Source organism: Perca flavescens, chromosome 21 (genome assembly GCF_004354835.1).
Source record: "Perca flavescens isolate YP-PL-M2 chromosome 21, PFLA_1.0, whole genome shotgun sequence".
Taxonomy (NCBI): domain Eukaryota; kingdom Metazoa; phylum Chordata; class Actinopteri; order Perciformes; family Percidae; genus Perca; species Perca flavescens.
In genome coordinates, this window is record NC_041351.1 from 922,925 (window position 1) to 940,575 (window position 17,651).

A 17,651-nucleotide genomic window follows, 5' to 3' on the forward strand; every position below is an offset into this window, starting at 1 on the left:
AAACAAACACACTCAGACACACACACACACACACACTCACTCAGAGAGACACGCACACAGAGAGACACGCACTCACTCAGACACACACACACAGACTCAGAGAGACACACACACTCAGAGACACACACTCAGAGACACACAGAGACAAACACACTCAGAGAGACACACACACACACTCAGAGACACAGACTCAGACACACACACACACACACACACACACTCACTCGGAGACACACAAACACACTCAGACACACACACACAGACTCAGAGAGACACACACACAGAGAGACACACACACACACACTCACTCAGACACTCGGAAACAAACAAACACACTCAGACACAAACACACACACACACACACACACACACACACACACGGAGACACACAAACACACTCAGACACACACACACACAGACTCAGAGAGACACACACACAGAGAGACACACAGACACACACACACACACTCAGAGAGAGAGAGACACACACATACACACACACACACTCAGTGACACACAGAGACAAACACACTCAGAGAGACACACACACACAGTGTCTAATAATAGCCTGAGTGTGTCAGAAGGGAGGAAATGGGCACTGTCTCCTGTCAGCCAATCAGGGGAGCTGAAGATGACATCATTATCTGCAGACACAGACACACACACACAGTTCTTAAGATGTTAATCAGAGTGTGCGATTGTTTGTTTTTTCGATGAATATCGTGTGGTCTCTAAAACGTGGATCAGTGTTTCCTAAAGTCCGAGGAAACACTGTCCGAGTTTAAACTAGAACATATTCACATTTAACACGCTGTGACATCACACGAGGTTATCCCAAAAAAAATGACTCAAACGGAGGTTGGATTCATCAGCTGTGCTTGTTTATCGGTGTAATATTAGGAAATTAGTTAACTCTAAATCTGATGATTTGTAAAAAGTCTGAATTGATTCTTTATCGGGTCTGTCGACCTGCAAACCGCTTTTAAAATGCTTGTTTTCTGGCTGGAGTCTGGTTCTGGTTCTGGAGTCTGGTTCTGGAGTCTGGTTCTGGTTCTATCAGGGCTCTGCTGCTCCATCAACACAACCACTTCCTGTTCTAAACACCTATTGGCTTTTTGGGACACATCGACACGCCAATTTCTCCCTCAAGTTCAAATGTTTCTACTCTGGCAAATTCAAGACCTACACACACACAAATACAGAGACACACACACACACACATATACAGAGACACACACACACAAACAGACACACAAACAGACACATACACACAGACAGAGACAGACACACACACATATAGACACACACATACACAGACACACATACACATACAGTACAGGCCAAAAGTTTGGACCCACCTTCTCATTCAATGCGTTTCCTTTTTATTTTCATGACTATTTACATTGTAGATTCTCACTGAAGGCATCAAAACTATGAATGAACACATATGGAATTATGTACTTAACAACAAAGTGTGAAATAACTGAAAACATGTCTTATATTTTAGATTCTTCAAAGTAGCCACCCTTTGCTTTTTTTGATAACTCTGCAAACCCTTGGTGTTCTCTCAATGAGCTTCATGAGGTAGTCACCTGAAATGGTTTTACCTTCACAGGTGTGCTTTGTCAGGGTTCATTAGTGGAATTATTTCCCTTATTAATAAAAAAGCAAAGGGTGGCTACTTTGAGGAATCTAAAATATAAGACATGTTTTCAGTTATTTCACACTTTTTTGTTAAGTACATAATTCCATATGTGTTCATTCATAGTTTTGATGCCTTCAGTGAGAATCTACAATGTAAATAGTCATGAAAATAAAAAGGAAACACATTGAATGAGAAGGTGGGTCCAAACTTGTGGCCTGTAAAAACACACACACACACACACACACACACACTTGAAAAACCATTAGAAATGAAGTGAACTCTCTCTGAGCGCCACGACTTCACATCTCTCGGCGTCTTTGCGTCGACTTTATACGGAATCGCACCGATTTGGCGCTTCAGTCCTTGGTGTAACCACACCACCGGAGGCCAGACCTTTACCGCTGGAGGGAACGTAAACGTAGCTCTCCCTGGACAAACATTTGTACCCTTTTTAGGAAACTTTTGGAGGCGCTTGTGTTTCCGAGTGTGTAATAAACCAGCGATTCCCAGCGTTTGGGACGTCCCGACAACACACGGAGAGAAGAGCCAAACTTCCCCAATCATCTACAGTTACACAAACTCTGTTCCTTCTTCTCCGTCCGACTCTTCTACACTCCAAGAGAAATGTATTTGTGTTATAATTCTACTCTATCTTTTATATATATATATATATATATATATATATATATATATATATATATATATATATATATCTCAAACATTAAGCTACGATACACACACACAGAGGACCCATTCCTCCAGACACATTAGCTTCAAGCTACACAGCTACGTGTGCTAACACACACACACACCCTGACAACAGACTCAACTCAGAGCGCTTGGTTTCGCTACCCTGGGATGCCGGTTGGGCGGGCGGGGCTTAACACACGGACGGAGCACCCGCTCCAGTTTGGTGGTTTATTGGTGCTGTTTTTTTTTTTTTTTTTGCCACAAAAACCTTTGAAAAAAGTGACCAAAACGTGACGGGCTTTTAAAAGAATCTGGTCCGATACAGAACGTCACAAAAACACGACGGAAACTTTGACGAAAAAATGTGACAAATGTCACAAAAAAAGCAATTAAAATATCGGAAAGAAATCGACAAAACGAGACGGTTTCTGAAAGATTTCTGATGAGGTCAGATACAAACACTGAGCGCTGTGTGTGTGTCTGTCTGTGTATATCTGTCTGTCTGTCTGTCTGTCTGTGTGTATCTCTGTCTATCTGTCTGTGTATATCTGTGTGTGTGTATCTCTGTCTGTCTGTCTGTCTGTCTGTCTGTTTGTGTATATCTGTGTGTGTGTGTCTGTGTATATCTGTGTGTGTCTGTCTGTGTGTGTGTGTATATCTGTGTGTCTGTGTCTCTGTGTGTGTGTGTGTGTGTGTGTGTGTGTGTGTGTGTGTGCGCCTGTCTGTCTTTGTGTGTGTCTGTCGGTCTGTCTGTCTGTGTGTGTGTGTCTGTGTCTGTCTGTGTGTATCTGTGTGTGTCTTTCGGTGTGTGTGTGTGTGTCTCTGTCTGTCTGTCTGTCTGTGTGTGTCTGTCTGTCTGTCTGTCTGTCTGTCTGTCTGTCTGTCTGTGTCTGTCTATGTGTGTGTGTGTGTGTGTGTGTGTGTGTGTGTGTGTGTGTGTGTGTGTGTGTGTGTGTGTGTGTGTGTGTGTGTGTGCGCGCGCGCTTTTGTTCGTAAAGAAGTGCGAAACAACCCCGATTATCTGAGAGTAGAGTGACGTTAGTTCGGCCTGTGGAGAATCTGATTGGCTGGTGACTTTAGGAGTCCACTCGCTATGTTGGCTGCTGATTTAAAGCCCAGGATGTGGCGCCCGTGCTCCATGAACACCGTGTGCAAAGGCTCCACGGTCCCTCTTGTTGGGTTTTTGGTGCTAAGCTAACTGTGGTGCTTTCTACCAGCTGTTGTCTGATCGATCGCCAGCTCAACACACTTAAGACGTGCCCAGCGGAGACGGTTACCAACACGGGTCTGTGTTCGCGCAGCGCTTTACGTCTGAAGGCAGAGCGGAGACCTAGCAACCACACTGGGCCGTTTCACCGCGGTGATGCCGGGCTTAGAACGCCGAGCGCTGCCTTCTCTGGTTTAGATATGCGGACGTATTTCCTGCGGCTGATTTCTGAATGTGTAGTTCCTCGCGCTGCCAGGCCGGTGCTGTCCTGACCAGTCCTGACCAGTGGTGTCCTGACCAGTGGTGTCCTGACCAGTGCTGTCCTGACCGGTCCTGCCAGGCCAGTGGTGTCCTGACCAGTGGTGTCCTGACCAGTGGTGTCCTGACCAGTGGTGTCCTGACCAGTGCTGTCCTGACCGGTCCTGCGAGACCAGTGCTGTCCTGACCAGTCTTGACCAGTGCTGTCCTGACCAGTGCTGTCCTGCCAGACCAGTGCTGTCCTGACCAGTGCTGTCCTGCCAGACCAGTGGTGTCCTGACCGGTCCTGCCAGGCCAGTGGTGTCCTGACCAGTGCTGTCCTGACCGGTCCTGCCAGGCCAGTGGTGTCCTGACCAGTGCTGTCCTGACCGGTCCTGCGAGACCAGTGCTGTCCTGACCGGTCCTGCCAGGCCAGTGGTGTCCTGACCAGTGGTGTCCTGACCAGTGGTGTCCTGACCAGTGGTGTCCTGACAGGTCCTGCCAGGCCAGTGGTGTCCTGACCAGTGGTGTCCTGACCAGTGCTGTCCTGACCGGTCCTGCGAGACCAGTGCTGTCCTGACCAGTCTTGACCAGTGCTGTCCTGACCAGTGCTGTCCTGCCAGACCAGTGCTGTCCTGACCAGTGCTGTAATACGTCTCCATAACAGCAGGCGGCGCTAATACGCATTGTCGCACAAAACATGAAAACCGGCAGCTGATTGGACGATCGTGTCACATGGGTCAGGCTGCTCCCTGACCATCATGGCGTCTCGTTCAGAATCCGATCTCATATCGGACTAAAATACCGTTTTCATTTCAGATCAACAAAGGTCAGTTTAAAAGATTTTCGTCAGATTTTGAGAGGCTCTAGTCAGGCTCATCCCGCTCGCCATTTCCTGGTTAGCTCTCCACCAATCAGATGGGTCATTTGAGTCCAACTGCCCGCCCTCTGACGCAACAAGTCAGGTTGGCCAAAAAGAAGGCCGATGGCACTGAACACACCGAACAGACTCGAGTCACCGACCTCGCCAGACGGCCGATTATCGGCTCAGTGTGTCAGCGCCTTTACACAACCGGTGGCGACATTAGGGATGGAAATCACCACGACATCTGTCCATTCTTTGCACCACGATACGATATTTACTGATATCTTAAATTAGGGATGCACCGAATCCAGATTTTTGGGGTTTGGGCTGAATCCTGAATCCCCTGGTTGAGATTGTGCTGACTCCTCCTCCCATCCTCAGTCCATGAACCCAGTAAACACATGAATGAAGTGAACAGGGACTGTCCTTCCTTTGCTGTACCTGAAGTTGCTGCATTCTGGCTGCTGTCTGGAGATTCCTTCGTGAACAACTCGTATTCTTCCAGATGTTTCAGACCAGATGTTGTAACAGCGGCCATGTTGTGTATAGTTTAGGGTCCTCGCCACCACCAGACCAATCAGCATTACAGATTGAACATGTAGCTGGACTTGAATGGTCTTCTTTTGACTGAAAGTACTGCCAAACAACAACTTGTTCTGCTCACCAGGGGCCTCGTGTATAAAAGCTTTCATACCCGAAGATGGCGTACGCCCGAAACTTGAAAAGTACCTACGCACAGAAATATTCACATGTATAAAACCGGTCGTACGCCAGGTCCTGCGCACCTTTCCTTTATACATGACAATCAACGTGATATTGAGCATACATGAATGAGTGACTGACCCCGCCTTGCCTCCTCCTATAAATGAATATGGAAATTACTATAAATGCGCCCCCGACGTCATTCTTTGTCCACTCACAACGGGTTATCCCGCTGCAGACGAGAAAAGAAAAACTTCACTGACTGAGGTTGAGGTGCTGATCGCGGAGGTGGAGGCGAGAAAAAAATGTTCTGTTTGGAGGTTTGTCATCTTGGATAAGCAATTAAAGAAAATGCCCAGAATGGTAAATGGTGACCGGGCGGTGAATGCACCGAACCCTGGCAGAATAATAAAAAAATATATATGTTTAATGTCGAAGTGGAAAGCAAGAGAATAATGGCAGCGCCGAACCAGTTACAGAACAACATACATCTCAGTGTCAGTCCAAATTACGCATTATAAGCAGTTTGAACTCACTGATGTAATGCCATTTATTTTATTTATTAAGTGTTAGTAGCTCAGTGAAACTGAGTCCAGCGCGAGGGAGACCCGACTCAGAGGAGGAGAGGTTAGTGAGGCCAGACTCAGAGGAGGAGAGGTTAGTGAGACCAGACTCAGAGGAGGAGAGGTTAGTGAGACCAGACTCAGAGGAGGAGAGGTTAGTGAGACCAGACTCAGAGGAGGAGAGGTTAGTGAGACCTGACTCAGAGGAGGAGAGGTTAGTGAGACCAGACTCAGAGGAGGAGAGGTTAGTGAGACCAGACTCAGAGGAGGAGAGGTTAGTGAGACCAGACTCAGAGGAGGAGAGGTTAGTGAGACCAGACTCAGAGGAGGAGAGGTTAGTGAGGCCAGACTCAGAGGAAGAGAGGTTAGTGAGACCAGACTCAGAGGAGGAGAGGTTAGTGAGACCAGACTCAGAGGAGGAGAGGTTAGTGAGACCAGACTCAGAGGAGGAGAGGTTAGTGAGACCAGACTCAGAGGAGGAGAGGTTAGTGAGACCAGACTCAGAGGAGGAGAGGTTAGTGAGACCAGACCAGACTCAGAGGAGGAGAGGTTAGTGAGACCAGACTCAGAGGAGGAGAGGTTAGTGAGACCAGACTCAGAGGAGGAGAGGTTAGTGAGACCAGACTCAGAGGAGGAGAGGTTAGTGAGACCAGACTCAGAGGAGGAGAGGTTAGTGAGGCCAGACTCAGAGGAGGAGAGGTTAGTGAGACCAGACTCAGAGGAGGAGAGGTTAGTGAGACCAGACTCAGAGGAGGAGAGGTTAGTGAGACCAGACTCAGAGGAGGAGAGGTTAGTGAGACCAGACTCAGAGGAGGAGAGGTTAGTGAGACCTGACTCAGAGGAGGAGAGGTTAGTGAGACCAGACTCAGAGGAGGAGAGGTTAGTGAGACCAGACTCAGAGGAGGAGAGGTTAGTGAGACCAGACTCAGAGGAGGAGAGGTTAGTGAGACTCAGAGGAGGAGAGGTTAGTGAGACTCAGAGGAGGAGAGGTTAGTGAGACTCAGAGGAGGAGAGGTTAGTGAGACTCAGAGGAGGAGAGGTTAGTGAGGCCAGATTCAGAGGAGGAGAGGTTAGTGAGACTCAGAGGAGGAGAGGTTAGTGAGACTCAGAGGAGGAGAGGTTAGTGAGACTCAGAGGAGGAGAGGTTAGTGAGACTCAGAGGAGGAGAGGTTAGTGAGGCCGGCGTCTCCACGGCAGGTGACAGTGCGCACGGATCCGCTGCGTCACGCATGGATGAAATAATGAAATAGTAAATAGGACTACAGTAACCGAAATATGTGCAGAATTAAGACCCAGTGTTTGGTGGACCGGGTACACCTGGTTCACTTTATAGCCTACAAATCATCCACGGGATTAATGACGCATCACATGAGTTAGTCCCCCCGACACAGCGTTTGTTCCTGGGGAGATGGATCCATGGGTCCCGCCTCCTGTGCGACTTGGATGTCTGAGCCTCAGCAACTAAAGACTCTAGACACTACTGCATTTTCCGTGTAATTTTCCGCGAGGAAGATATTTCATCTATGGGAAATACAGACGATGACTGAAAGTATTTTCTAAGTGGATTTATCAATCATTTTCCGTCCTCGTGTTTAACAGAGATAAAGTAGCCTGCGAATTAAACAGTTGTGTGAAAGATGTGAAACATTATCCACATAAATGAGTATCAGCGGATATAATTTTGTTTTTTCATAGACAACGTCACAGACGTATGCCAGTAACTGTAGTGGAAACTTTATTTTGTAATGTTTGGTGATTTTCGCCACGTTACAGAGCCAGAAAAGAGCTTGAGGACGGCCCGCACATTCTCACGTCAAGTTAATTTTTTATACATCACAAAGCGTATGCAACGTTTATACATGAGGCCCCTGTTCCATGTCCACTTTCTCACAGCCTACTGCATTGAACCCTCCACCTACGGAAACACCTTCCCGAAATCAACGGCGCCGTCACTACGGCGACCAGCGTAGCGCGCCGAGTGCAAGAGTAGGGTTCGGTTCCCTGGGAACAAACTAAGGTTCAGCAGAAACCAGAACCCCAAATCAAAAAGCCCAAATATTCAGCCAGATATTCAGCCCAATCAGAAGCCCAATGCTGGATTCAGTGCATCCCTGGTATTAAAGTCTGTCTCGATTCGATTTCAATTCAGGTGCTTCTGATTGGTCCTCTTTCAGGTGCTTCTGATTGGTCCTCCTTCAGGTGCTTCTGATTGGTCCTCCTTCAGGTGCCTCTGATTGGTCCTCAACAGGTGCTTCTGATTGGTCCTCTTTCAGGTGCTTCTGATTGGACCTCATTCAGGTGCTTCTGATTGGACCTCATTCAGGTGCTTCTGATTGGACCTCATTCAGGTGCTTCTGATTGGACCTCATTCAGGTGCTTCTGATTGATCCTCCTTCAGGTGCCTCTGATTGGACCTCCTTCAGGTGCCTCTGATTGGTCCTCTTTCAGGTGCTTCTGATTGGTCCGCCTTCAGGTGCTTCTGATTGGTCCTCCTTCAGGTGCCTCTGATTGGTCCTCCTTCAGGGGCCTCTGATTGGTCCTCTGCGTGAGGACGGAGTAGCGAGTCGTGTTTCCGTCGTTTTGAGTCTGAAGAGGAACCGCGACTCGGCGAATGATTCCTTCCGTTTACGTCGCCCAACCTGCCGAGACGGAGCTCAGATTTCTCTTCCTCAGTTTGTTCGTTAGTTTGGAGTTGGCACGGTAACCATATTGGATGTTCATGTTTTTCTTTAATCTGTGAAACAGAAACGTTACGGTAACTTCCTGTATCACCGTGGAAACATTTCATATTAAACTGCCCCCCCCCCGACCCCCACTCTCCTCTTCTTCTTTTATAGTGAAATAAAAACGCTGTAAAGGTGAATAAACTATTTATAAACTACAACCTGCTGTTGTCTGTCTGTTTTAGGAACTACAACTCCCATGAGTCTCGTTTTTTTTAGACTGAATCCCCGAACATGTCTCATAAAAAACAGATTTTATCTTCTGCTACTTTAACTGTTACGCTTTTAACGGAATATATATATATATATATATATATATATATATATATATATATATATATATAAATAATACACACACACACTCACCTAAAGGATTATTAGGAACACCATGCTAAGACCATGTTTGACCCCCTTTCTCCTTCAGCACTGCCTTAATTCTTGGTGGCATTGATTTAACAAGGTGCTGGAAGCATTCTTTAGAAATGTTGGCCCATATTGAGAGGATAGGGTCTTACAGGTGATGGCGATTTGGGAGATGCACATGCAGGGTACGAAGCTCCCGTTCCACCACATCCCAAAGATGTTCTATTGGGTTGAGATCTGGTGACTGTGGGGGCCATTTTAGTACAGTGAACTCATCATCATGTTCAAGAAACCAATCTGAAATGATGTGAGCTTTGTGACATGGTGCATCATCCTGCTGGAAGTAGCCATCAGAGGATGGGTACATGGTGGTCATAAAGGGATGGACATGGTCAGAAACAATGCTCAGGTAGGCTGTGGCATTTAAACGATGCCCAGTTGGTACTAAGGGGTCTAAAGTGAGCCAAGAAAACCTCCCCCACACCATAACACCCCCACCAGCAGCCTGCCCAGTGGTAACAAGACATGATGGATCCATGTTCTCATTCTGTTTACGCCAAATTCTGACTCTACCATCTGAATGTCTCAACAGAAATTGAGACTTTTTACAGTCTTCAAATGTCCAATTTTGGTGAGCTCGTGCAAATTGTAGCCTCATGTTCCTATTGTTAGTGGAGATGAGTGGTACCCAGTGGGGTCTTCTGCTGGTGTAGCCTCATGTTCCTATTGTTAGTGGAGATGAGAGGTACCCGGTGGGGTCTTCTGCTGGTGTAGCCTCATGTTCCTATTGTTAGTGGAGATGAGTGGTACCTGGTGGGGTCTTCTGCTGGTGTAGCCTCATGTTCCTATTGTTAGTGGAGATGAGTGGTACCCGGTGGGGTCTTCTGCTGGTGTAGCCTCATGTTCCTATTGTTAGTGGAGATGAGTGGTACCTGGTGGGGTCTTCTGCTGGTGTAGCCTCATGTTCCTATTGTTAGTGGAGATGAGAGGTACCCGGTGGGGTCTTCTGCTGGTGTAGCCTCATGTTCCTATTGTTAGAGGAGATGAGTGGTACCCGGTGGGGTCTTCTGCTGGTGTAGCCCATCCGCCTCAAGGTTGTTCGTGTTGTGGCTTCGCAAATGCCTTGCTACAGACCTCGGTTGTAACGAGAGGTTATTTGAGTCAAAGTTGATCTTCTATCAGCTGGAATCAGTCGGCCCATTCTCCTCTGACCTCTAGAATCAAGAAGGCACCTTCACCCCCCCAGGACTGCAGCATACTGGATGTTTTTACTTTTTCAGACCATTCTTTATAAACCCTAGAAATGGTTGGGAGTGAGAATCCCAGTAACTGAGCAGATTGTGAAATACTCAGACCAGTCCGTCTGGCACCAACAACCATGCCACACTCAAAGTTGCTTAGATCACCTTTCTTTCCCATTCTGACATTCAGTTTGGAGTTCAGGAGATTGTCTAGACCTGGACCACACCCCTAAATGCATTGATGCAGCTGCCATGTGATTGGTTGATTAGATAATTGCATTAACAAGAAATCTTACAGGTGTTCCTAAAAATCCTTTAGGAGAGTATATATATATAAATATATATACACAAACAGTATATGTATATATTATTATTTCTACTCTTGATGTTCTTCCAACATTTTTGTTGTTTTTTTTACTGTGTGTGTGTGTGTGTGTGTGTGTGTGTGTGTGTGAGAGAGAGCGAGAGAGCGATCTACCAGTGACTTGGCAGAAACCCCCCCCCACCCCCACAATGCACTGCAGCGGCACTCCACCAAACGACTGGAGAAACAGGCAAGGAGGATAAATTAGGACACAGACACACACACACACACAGAGATGCACACACACACACAGAGACACACACACACACACCCTTGTGGGCATCAAACCAGAAGTCTTATCTGCTTCTATAAAAAGATCAAAGAAAGTGTAGAGAAATCTGAGTTTCACTTTTATTTTCAGATACGTATTAGTTTTGCTAAAACGTAATATATAGTTTTGCTAAAACGATATATATATATATATATATATATATAAACTTGGCACAAAAAGTAAGGAAATGTGTGTTTGGTAGATTATTTCTCTGTGGTAACAATGCTTTTTGGCAATAAATCTTATACCGTTAAAGCCTGTTTAGTTCCCTTACAAATGGTGGCCCATGTGTAAGCAACATGCATTTGTGGGATGAGCAGCAGCGCTGAGTATGTGGGTTGTGTAACAGGGTTTACGTATTATGCCATTCCACTTGCCATTATTGTATTTAATAGTAATTCCGAATTATTGGCTCAAGGGCGCCCCCTCTGTGCAGTAGTTAAATGCCACTGGCTGTTGTGTATTCATGGCCAGTTATGAGAGACATGCCGAGTGTGCTGCGTGTAAGCTACTATGAGCCAACTGTATGACTGACCAGTACATACTCTGTTCCTACTCAGATAATAAACGGGCCCATTGCGGCGTAAAGAGCTATTAGCCTCCCGCTCGTCATTCATCGTTCTACACACAACGCAGATTCGAGGGGTTTGCTCAAACCAGTCAGTCATAGAAGTGCGACTGAGTATGGTTACAGTTGCACCCATGAAAACTTTGACAGGTTTTAGACTGGCCAAGTCAATCAGCTGGCCTTAACCCAACAGAGCATGTATTTCACCTCCTGAAGAGGAGACTGAACTAGAGGTGTGAATCTTCACTGATCTCCCGATTTGATTCGATTACGATTACCATGTCAGCGATTCAATATCACGATGCGTCAAATCCATGTTTCTATTAAAGCCATGTAGGATATTTAATTCATAGCTTTTCAAGCTTCAAAAAACCAAACATTCTGCAGTTCTCTAATGCTCAATAACTTGGATACATAACATTATACAGCACTGAGCACATGGCACCTCCTGAATGTACAAAAACATACCAGAATATGTAAACAGAAACGTTGTTAGGACTACATTACATTATAAACCGAAATAATTGATTATGAGCCGGCCGATTATCGATGCAGCATCGTCCATGTCCACGATTCCATGCAACGATTATTTGGTTAATTTCAACACCTCTAGACTGAACCCCCCGAAACAAACAAGAACTGAAAGAAGCTGCGGTAAAAGCCTGGAATAGCATCATAAATGAAGACTGCAACAGTTTGGTGATGTCAATGGGTCGCAGGCTGTTATTGCAAGCAAGGGTTATGCCACCAAATATTAAATGTTATTTGCTTTAAGATCATTTGTTCCTATACTTTTGCTCACCTAAAATTGCACTTGTCTTATACAAAAGGTGGTATGTCCTGAGTTGTTTAACAAATAAAAGCTGAAAATCTGAATTCTTGTAAACCGAAATGTCTTCAGTGAACAACAAAAACAGGACTTTGCCTTGCAGTTCATATAGTAATATATATATATATATATATATATATATATATATATATATATATATATATATATATCTCCCAGGTTTAAGTCAGTCTGACAGATTTTCTAGGACACAAATTAAAATAAAATCAATTTATTTATTTAAAGACAAAACACTGAAATCAATAACTGAAACAGTAATATAATTAGTATATAATCAACGGTTTAACTGATGACTTGTGTTGATTGTTGATCAGTGTAAAAGGTCAGAGGTTAAAGCTAGGTGGGGTACTTCCGGCTGTAGCTGTATCCCCTCTGAGTCCCAGCGAGGCCTTCAGCACTCTGAGCGCGCTCTGTGCCGACTCCACGCAGCCGTCAAAGTTGGAGTGGACGAAGGCGTCACCGGCGAGGACCAGCAGTGGGCGCTCCAGGACGGTCATTTGACCCGGACAGCCCGGCACCGCGGTGAGAACCTGAGAGAGAGAAATCAAAACGCACCGTTAAAAGGAACACACCGACTTATTGGGACTTTACCTTATTCACCGTAACCCCCAGAGTTAGACTAGTCCATACATACCCTTCTCATCTCTTATTGGGACTAGTCTAACTCTGGGGGTTACAGTGAATACATTTAACATATTGTTAAATTAAAATAATTTTCAATAACTAAAAAAAAATAAACTCTATAAAAGAGCCTTTCTTTGATGACATTTTTTATAATTTTACAAGAATCGTTTTAGGAATCGGACAAATCCAAAAGGTCAGAGCCGGCCCGACCCATAAGCGAAACTAAGCGGCTGCTTAGGGGCCCCAAGGCTACCAGAGGGCCCCAAGGCTACCAGAGGGCTACCAGAGGGCCCCAAGGCTACCCGAGGGCCCCAAGGCTACCAGAGGGCTACCAGAGGGCCCCAAGGCTACCCGAGGGCCCCAAGGCTACCAGAGGGCTACCAGAGGGCTACCACAGGGCTACCAGAGGACTACCAGAGGACTACCAGAGGGCCCCAAGGCTACCAGAGGACTACCAGAGGGCTACCAGAGGACTACCAGAGGGCTACCAGAGGGCCCCAAGGCTACCAGAGGGCTACCAGAGGGCCCCAAGGCTACCAGAGGACTACCAGAGGGCTACCAGAGGACTACCAGAGGGCTACCAGAGGGCTACCAGAGGACTACCAGAGGACTACCAGAGGGCCCCAAGGCTACCAGAGGACTACCAGAGGGCTACCAGAGGGCTACCAGAGGACTACCAGAGGGCCCCAAGGCTACCAGAGGCCCCCAAGGCTACCAGAGGACTACCAGAGGGCCCCAAGGCTACCAGAGGGTCCCAAGGCTACCAGAGGGCTACCAGAGGGCCCCAAGGCTACCAGAGGGCTACCAGAGGGCCCCAAGGCTACCAGAGGACTACCAGAGGGCCCCAAGGCTACCAGAGGACTACCAGAGGGCCCCAAGGCTACCAGAGGGCCCCAAGGCTACCAGAGGGCTACCAGAGGGCCCCAAGGCTACCAGAGGGTCCCAAGGCTACCAGAGGGCTACCAGAGGGCTACCAGAGGGCCCTGTGGCTACCAGAGGGCTACCAGAGGGCCCTGTGGCTACCAGAGGGCCCCCAAGAGCTCTTAAAATGTCCCACATTAGAGCTCATAACAGAGCCTGTCTATTTAAAGATAGTGTTGCTGCTAATAGGTCTCACATTAGTCTTTAAATGCTTATTTTTACATGATGAGTGCTTAAACTAATATTTACAATACACACTAACGTGTAGGGGGTTTCTCACCTGGGAGTACCGCCACTTGTGGCACTTGATGCTGATTGGCTGCGGCAGAGCAGGAAGCAGCGTGTGGAGTTCCTGTAAGATGATTGGCTGGACGTCCTGCGTGTCTCGCTCCAGGTGCTCCGCGCTGAACGGGACGCCGGTGTGGACCACGAGGGACGGACCGAGACCTCCGGAGTCTTGACACACACACACACACACGCACACACAGACACACACACACACACACACACACACACACACACACACAGACACACACACACACACACACACACACACACACACACACACACACACACACACACACACACACACACACACACACACACACACACACACACACACACACACACACACACACACACACACACACACACACACACACACACACACACACGCACACACACACACACACACACACACACACACACACACACATAGACACACACACGCACGCATGCACGCATTCACACACACACAGAGACACACACACAGACACACACACACACACACACACACACACACACAGACACATAGACACACACACACACACACGTACACACACAGATACACACACACACAGGAAGTGATGTCACACAGGTGTCAGACAATAACACATTTAATGTCTCTGCAAATTCTGGTTTTCTGGCATTTGCAGAGAGACAGACAGAGAGAGAGAGACAGACAGAGAGAGAGAGACAGACAGGCAGAGAGAAAGACAGACAGAGAGAGAGAGACAGAGAGAGAGAGAGAGACAGACAGGCAGAGGGAGAGAGACAGACAGGCAGACCTGTGTAGTGTCTGATGTAGCGGATGCAGCTGCTGTCGGAGACGTAGCGAGCCAGCCAGGAGAAACTGAAGACTACGTCTGGAGAGAAGAAGAGAGCAGCAGCGAAACGAGACGAATACACCACCCTGTCTAACTGCTCCTGCTGGTGGACAGACAGCACTGAGAGACAGACAGGTAGAGGGAGGGAGGGGGAGAGACAGACAGGGGGAGGGAGAGAGGGAGAGGGAGGGGGAGAGACAGACAGGTAATGGAAGATGAGATGATAAAGATGAGACTTTATTGATCCAGTGGTGAAATTCACAAGCTAGCTGCCAAGTCAAACTTCTGCTTTTATTTTGGTGAAAGTAGCTCAAAAGTAATGCAAAAGTAGTGTAACGCATTACAATTCAGAGACAGTAATATTGTAATATAACTAATTACTCTCAAATGACAGTAACTAGTAATCTATAATGTATTACATTTTGGAAGTAACTTGCCCAACACCGGTGCTGAAACATGTAAACTAAACGGTAAGAAAAGAGTAATCAGGTTGATCTGAGTAAATAACTAACTCTCTTGAATTCGGGTATGAATCTAAACAGAAAACAACACTCTCTAATTTCTAACCTTTGATTGGTCGATACCTTCGCTAACATGTCTCCTAACATGAGAGCGTGGACATGGATCCTAACAGACCATCTCTGGGTCTTAGAGCCCAATATCAGTTATTTAATACTTACACTTTTATTAAGGCTTTTAGAATTAGATTTTCTAATCCCAGCCCTTAGTACTTTACACAAGTACACACTGTAGAAAGGGTGTTTATCTAACTTACTTCATAAAACACACATATACATACACACACAAAGAGACACGCGCACACACACATACAGATGCACACAGAGACACACACACACACAGATGCACACACATATGAGCACACTCAACGCACACACAGACACCGTCTAATAATAGCCTGAGTGTGTCAGAAGGGAGGAAGTGGGCGCTGTCCCCTGTCAGCCAATCAGGGGAGCTGAAGATGACATCACCATCTAGAGACACACGAGGAGGGGCCGTCTGCACACACACACACACACACACACACACACACACACACACACACACGAAAGTTCTGCAGCATTTTAGATGTATATCGGAGACAATTGAATATCATCATTTTGTTTCCTACTTCACTTTTTTCTTTCTTTCGTAATATAAATTAACTCTGAAACTAATTACAGATGATCTTCACAGTGGCTGAATGTTCTGGATGAATGGATGAATGTTGTGGATGAATGGATGAATGTTCTGGATGAATGTTCTGGATGAATAGATGAATGTTCTGGATGAATGTTGTGGATGAATAGATGAATGTTGTGGATGAATGGATGAATGTTCTGGATGAATGTTCTGGATGAATAGATGAATGTTGTGGATGAATAGATGAATGTTCTGGATGAATGGATGAATGTTGTGGATGAATAGATGAATGTTGTGGATGAATGGATGGATGTTGTGGATGAATGTTCTGGATGAATGTTGTGGATGAATGGATGAATGTTGTGGATGAATGGATGAATGTTCTGGATGAATGTTCTGGATGTTCTGGATGAATGTTCTGGATGAATGGATGAATGTTCTGGATGAATGTTCTGGATGAATGGATGAAGGTTGTGGATGAATGTTGTGGATGAATGGATGAATGTTGTGGATGAATGTTGTGGATGAATGTTCTGGATGAATGTTCTGGATGAAGGGATGAATGTTGTGGATGAATAGATGAATGTTCTGGATGAATGGATGAATGTTGTGGATGAATGTTCTGGATGAATGTTGTGGATGAATATATGAATGTTCTGGATGAAGGGATGAATGTTGTGGATGAATGGATGAATGTTGTGGATGAATGTTCTGGATGAAGGGATGAATGTTGTGGATGAATAGATGAATGTTCTGGATGAATATATGAATGTTGTGGATGAATGGATGAATGTTCTGGATGAATGGATGAATGTTGTGGATGAATGGATGAGATTTCTTCTCTCCTGTCAGTAGATGGTGTTTGCAGCCAGAACTAATCCCACCAGATGATGATCAGGTGCCACCATGTGGTACAACTGAGGCACTGCAGCTGGATTACACTCTTACATTAGAATCCGTAAATATCATGAAAAATTAAATTAAATATATATTTAAAAAAATAATATAATAACATAAGAAATAAATATAAAAAATAAAAATATTACATATAAATAAAAAATTAGCACTCCAATCTTCTAAACATCAGATATAATAATAATAATAATAATAATAATAATAATAATAATAATAATAATAATAATAATAATAACTAGAAAATCCCACAGGAAATTTTGACAGTGTCTCTACTACTTGGTGCACATCTGAATAACACAATAAGAATAACAGTAAACCTGCTGTTTGACACGGCCTACAGTAAGAGTCTCCAAGACAGGAAGTGTGTGTCAGAACTAGTTGCTATGGTGATTTCCACAGTGAGGGAGTAGAGGAGGGAGGGGGAGAGAGTATCTTCCATGGGTCAAACATGTCCATTTAATGTTCTGTAATTCAAAAACCATGGGTCCAAACGGCAAAAATATTATCATCACAAGAAAGATAAAAGTCTGGCGAACGCATTGATGTGGTTTTTATGTTTGTTGTGTCAGATATATGGGACACAGAGCAGGTAACAAACAGGGAACCATCTGCGCCCTTTAGATATTTTATTTCATCGTTTCTATCGACAGTTGGTATGA

The 17,651-nt window shown here is 45.7% G+C and overlaps 1 protein-coding gene across 1 annotated transcript in view; it reads right to left on the minus strand.

Annotated features, from left to right (window-relative positions):
- Nucleotides 1-12,481: 12,481 nt before the first annotated feature.
- The window catches only part of rnls (renalase, FAD-dependent amine oxidase), a 9,974-nt gene continuing 4,804 nt past the window's right edge, over nt 12,482-17,651 (minus strand). The window contains exons 5-7 of the mRNA XM_028568607.1: nt 14,899-15,057; nt 14,112-14,287; nt 12,482-12,816 (exon numbers count right to left, since the gene is read on the minus strand). Of these exons, the coding sequence (XP_028424408.1) occupies nt 12,610-12,816; nt 14,112-14,287; nt 14,899-15,057 (542 nt within the window). The 3' untranslated portion in view covers nt 12,482-12,609. The remainder of the gene's footprint in view (nt 12,817-14,111; nt 14,288-14,898; nt 15,058-17,651) is intronic.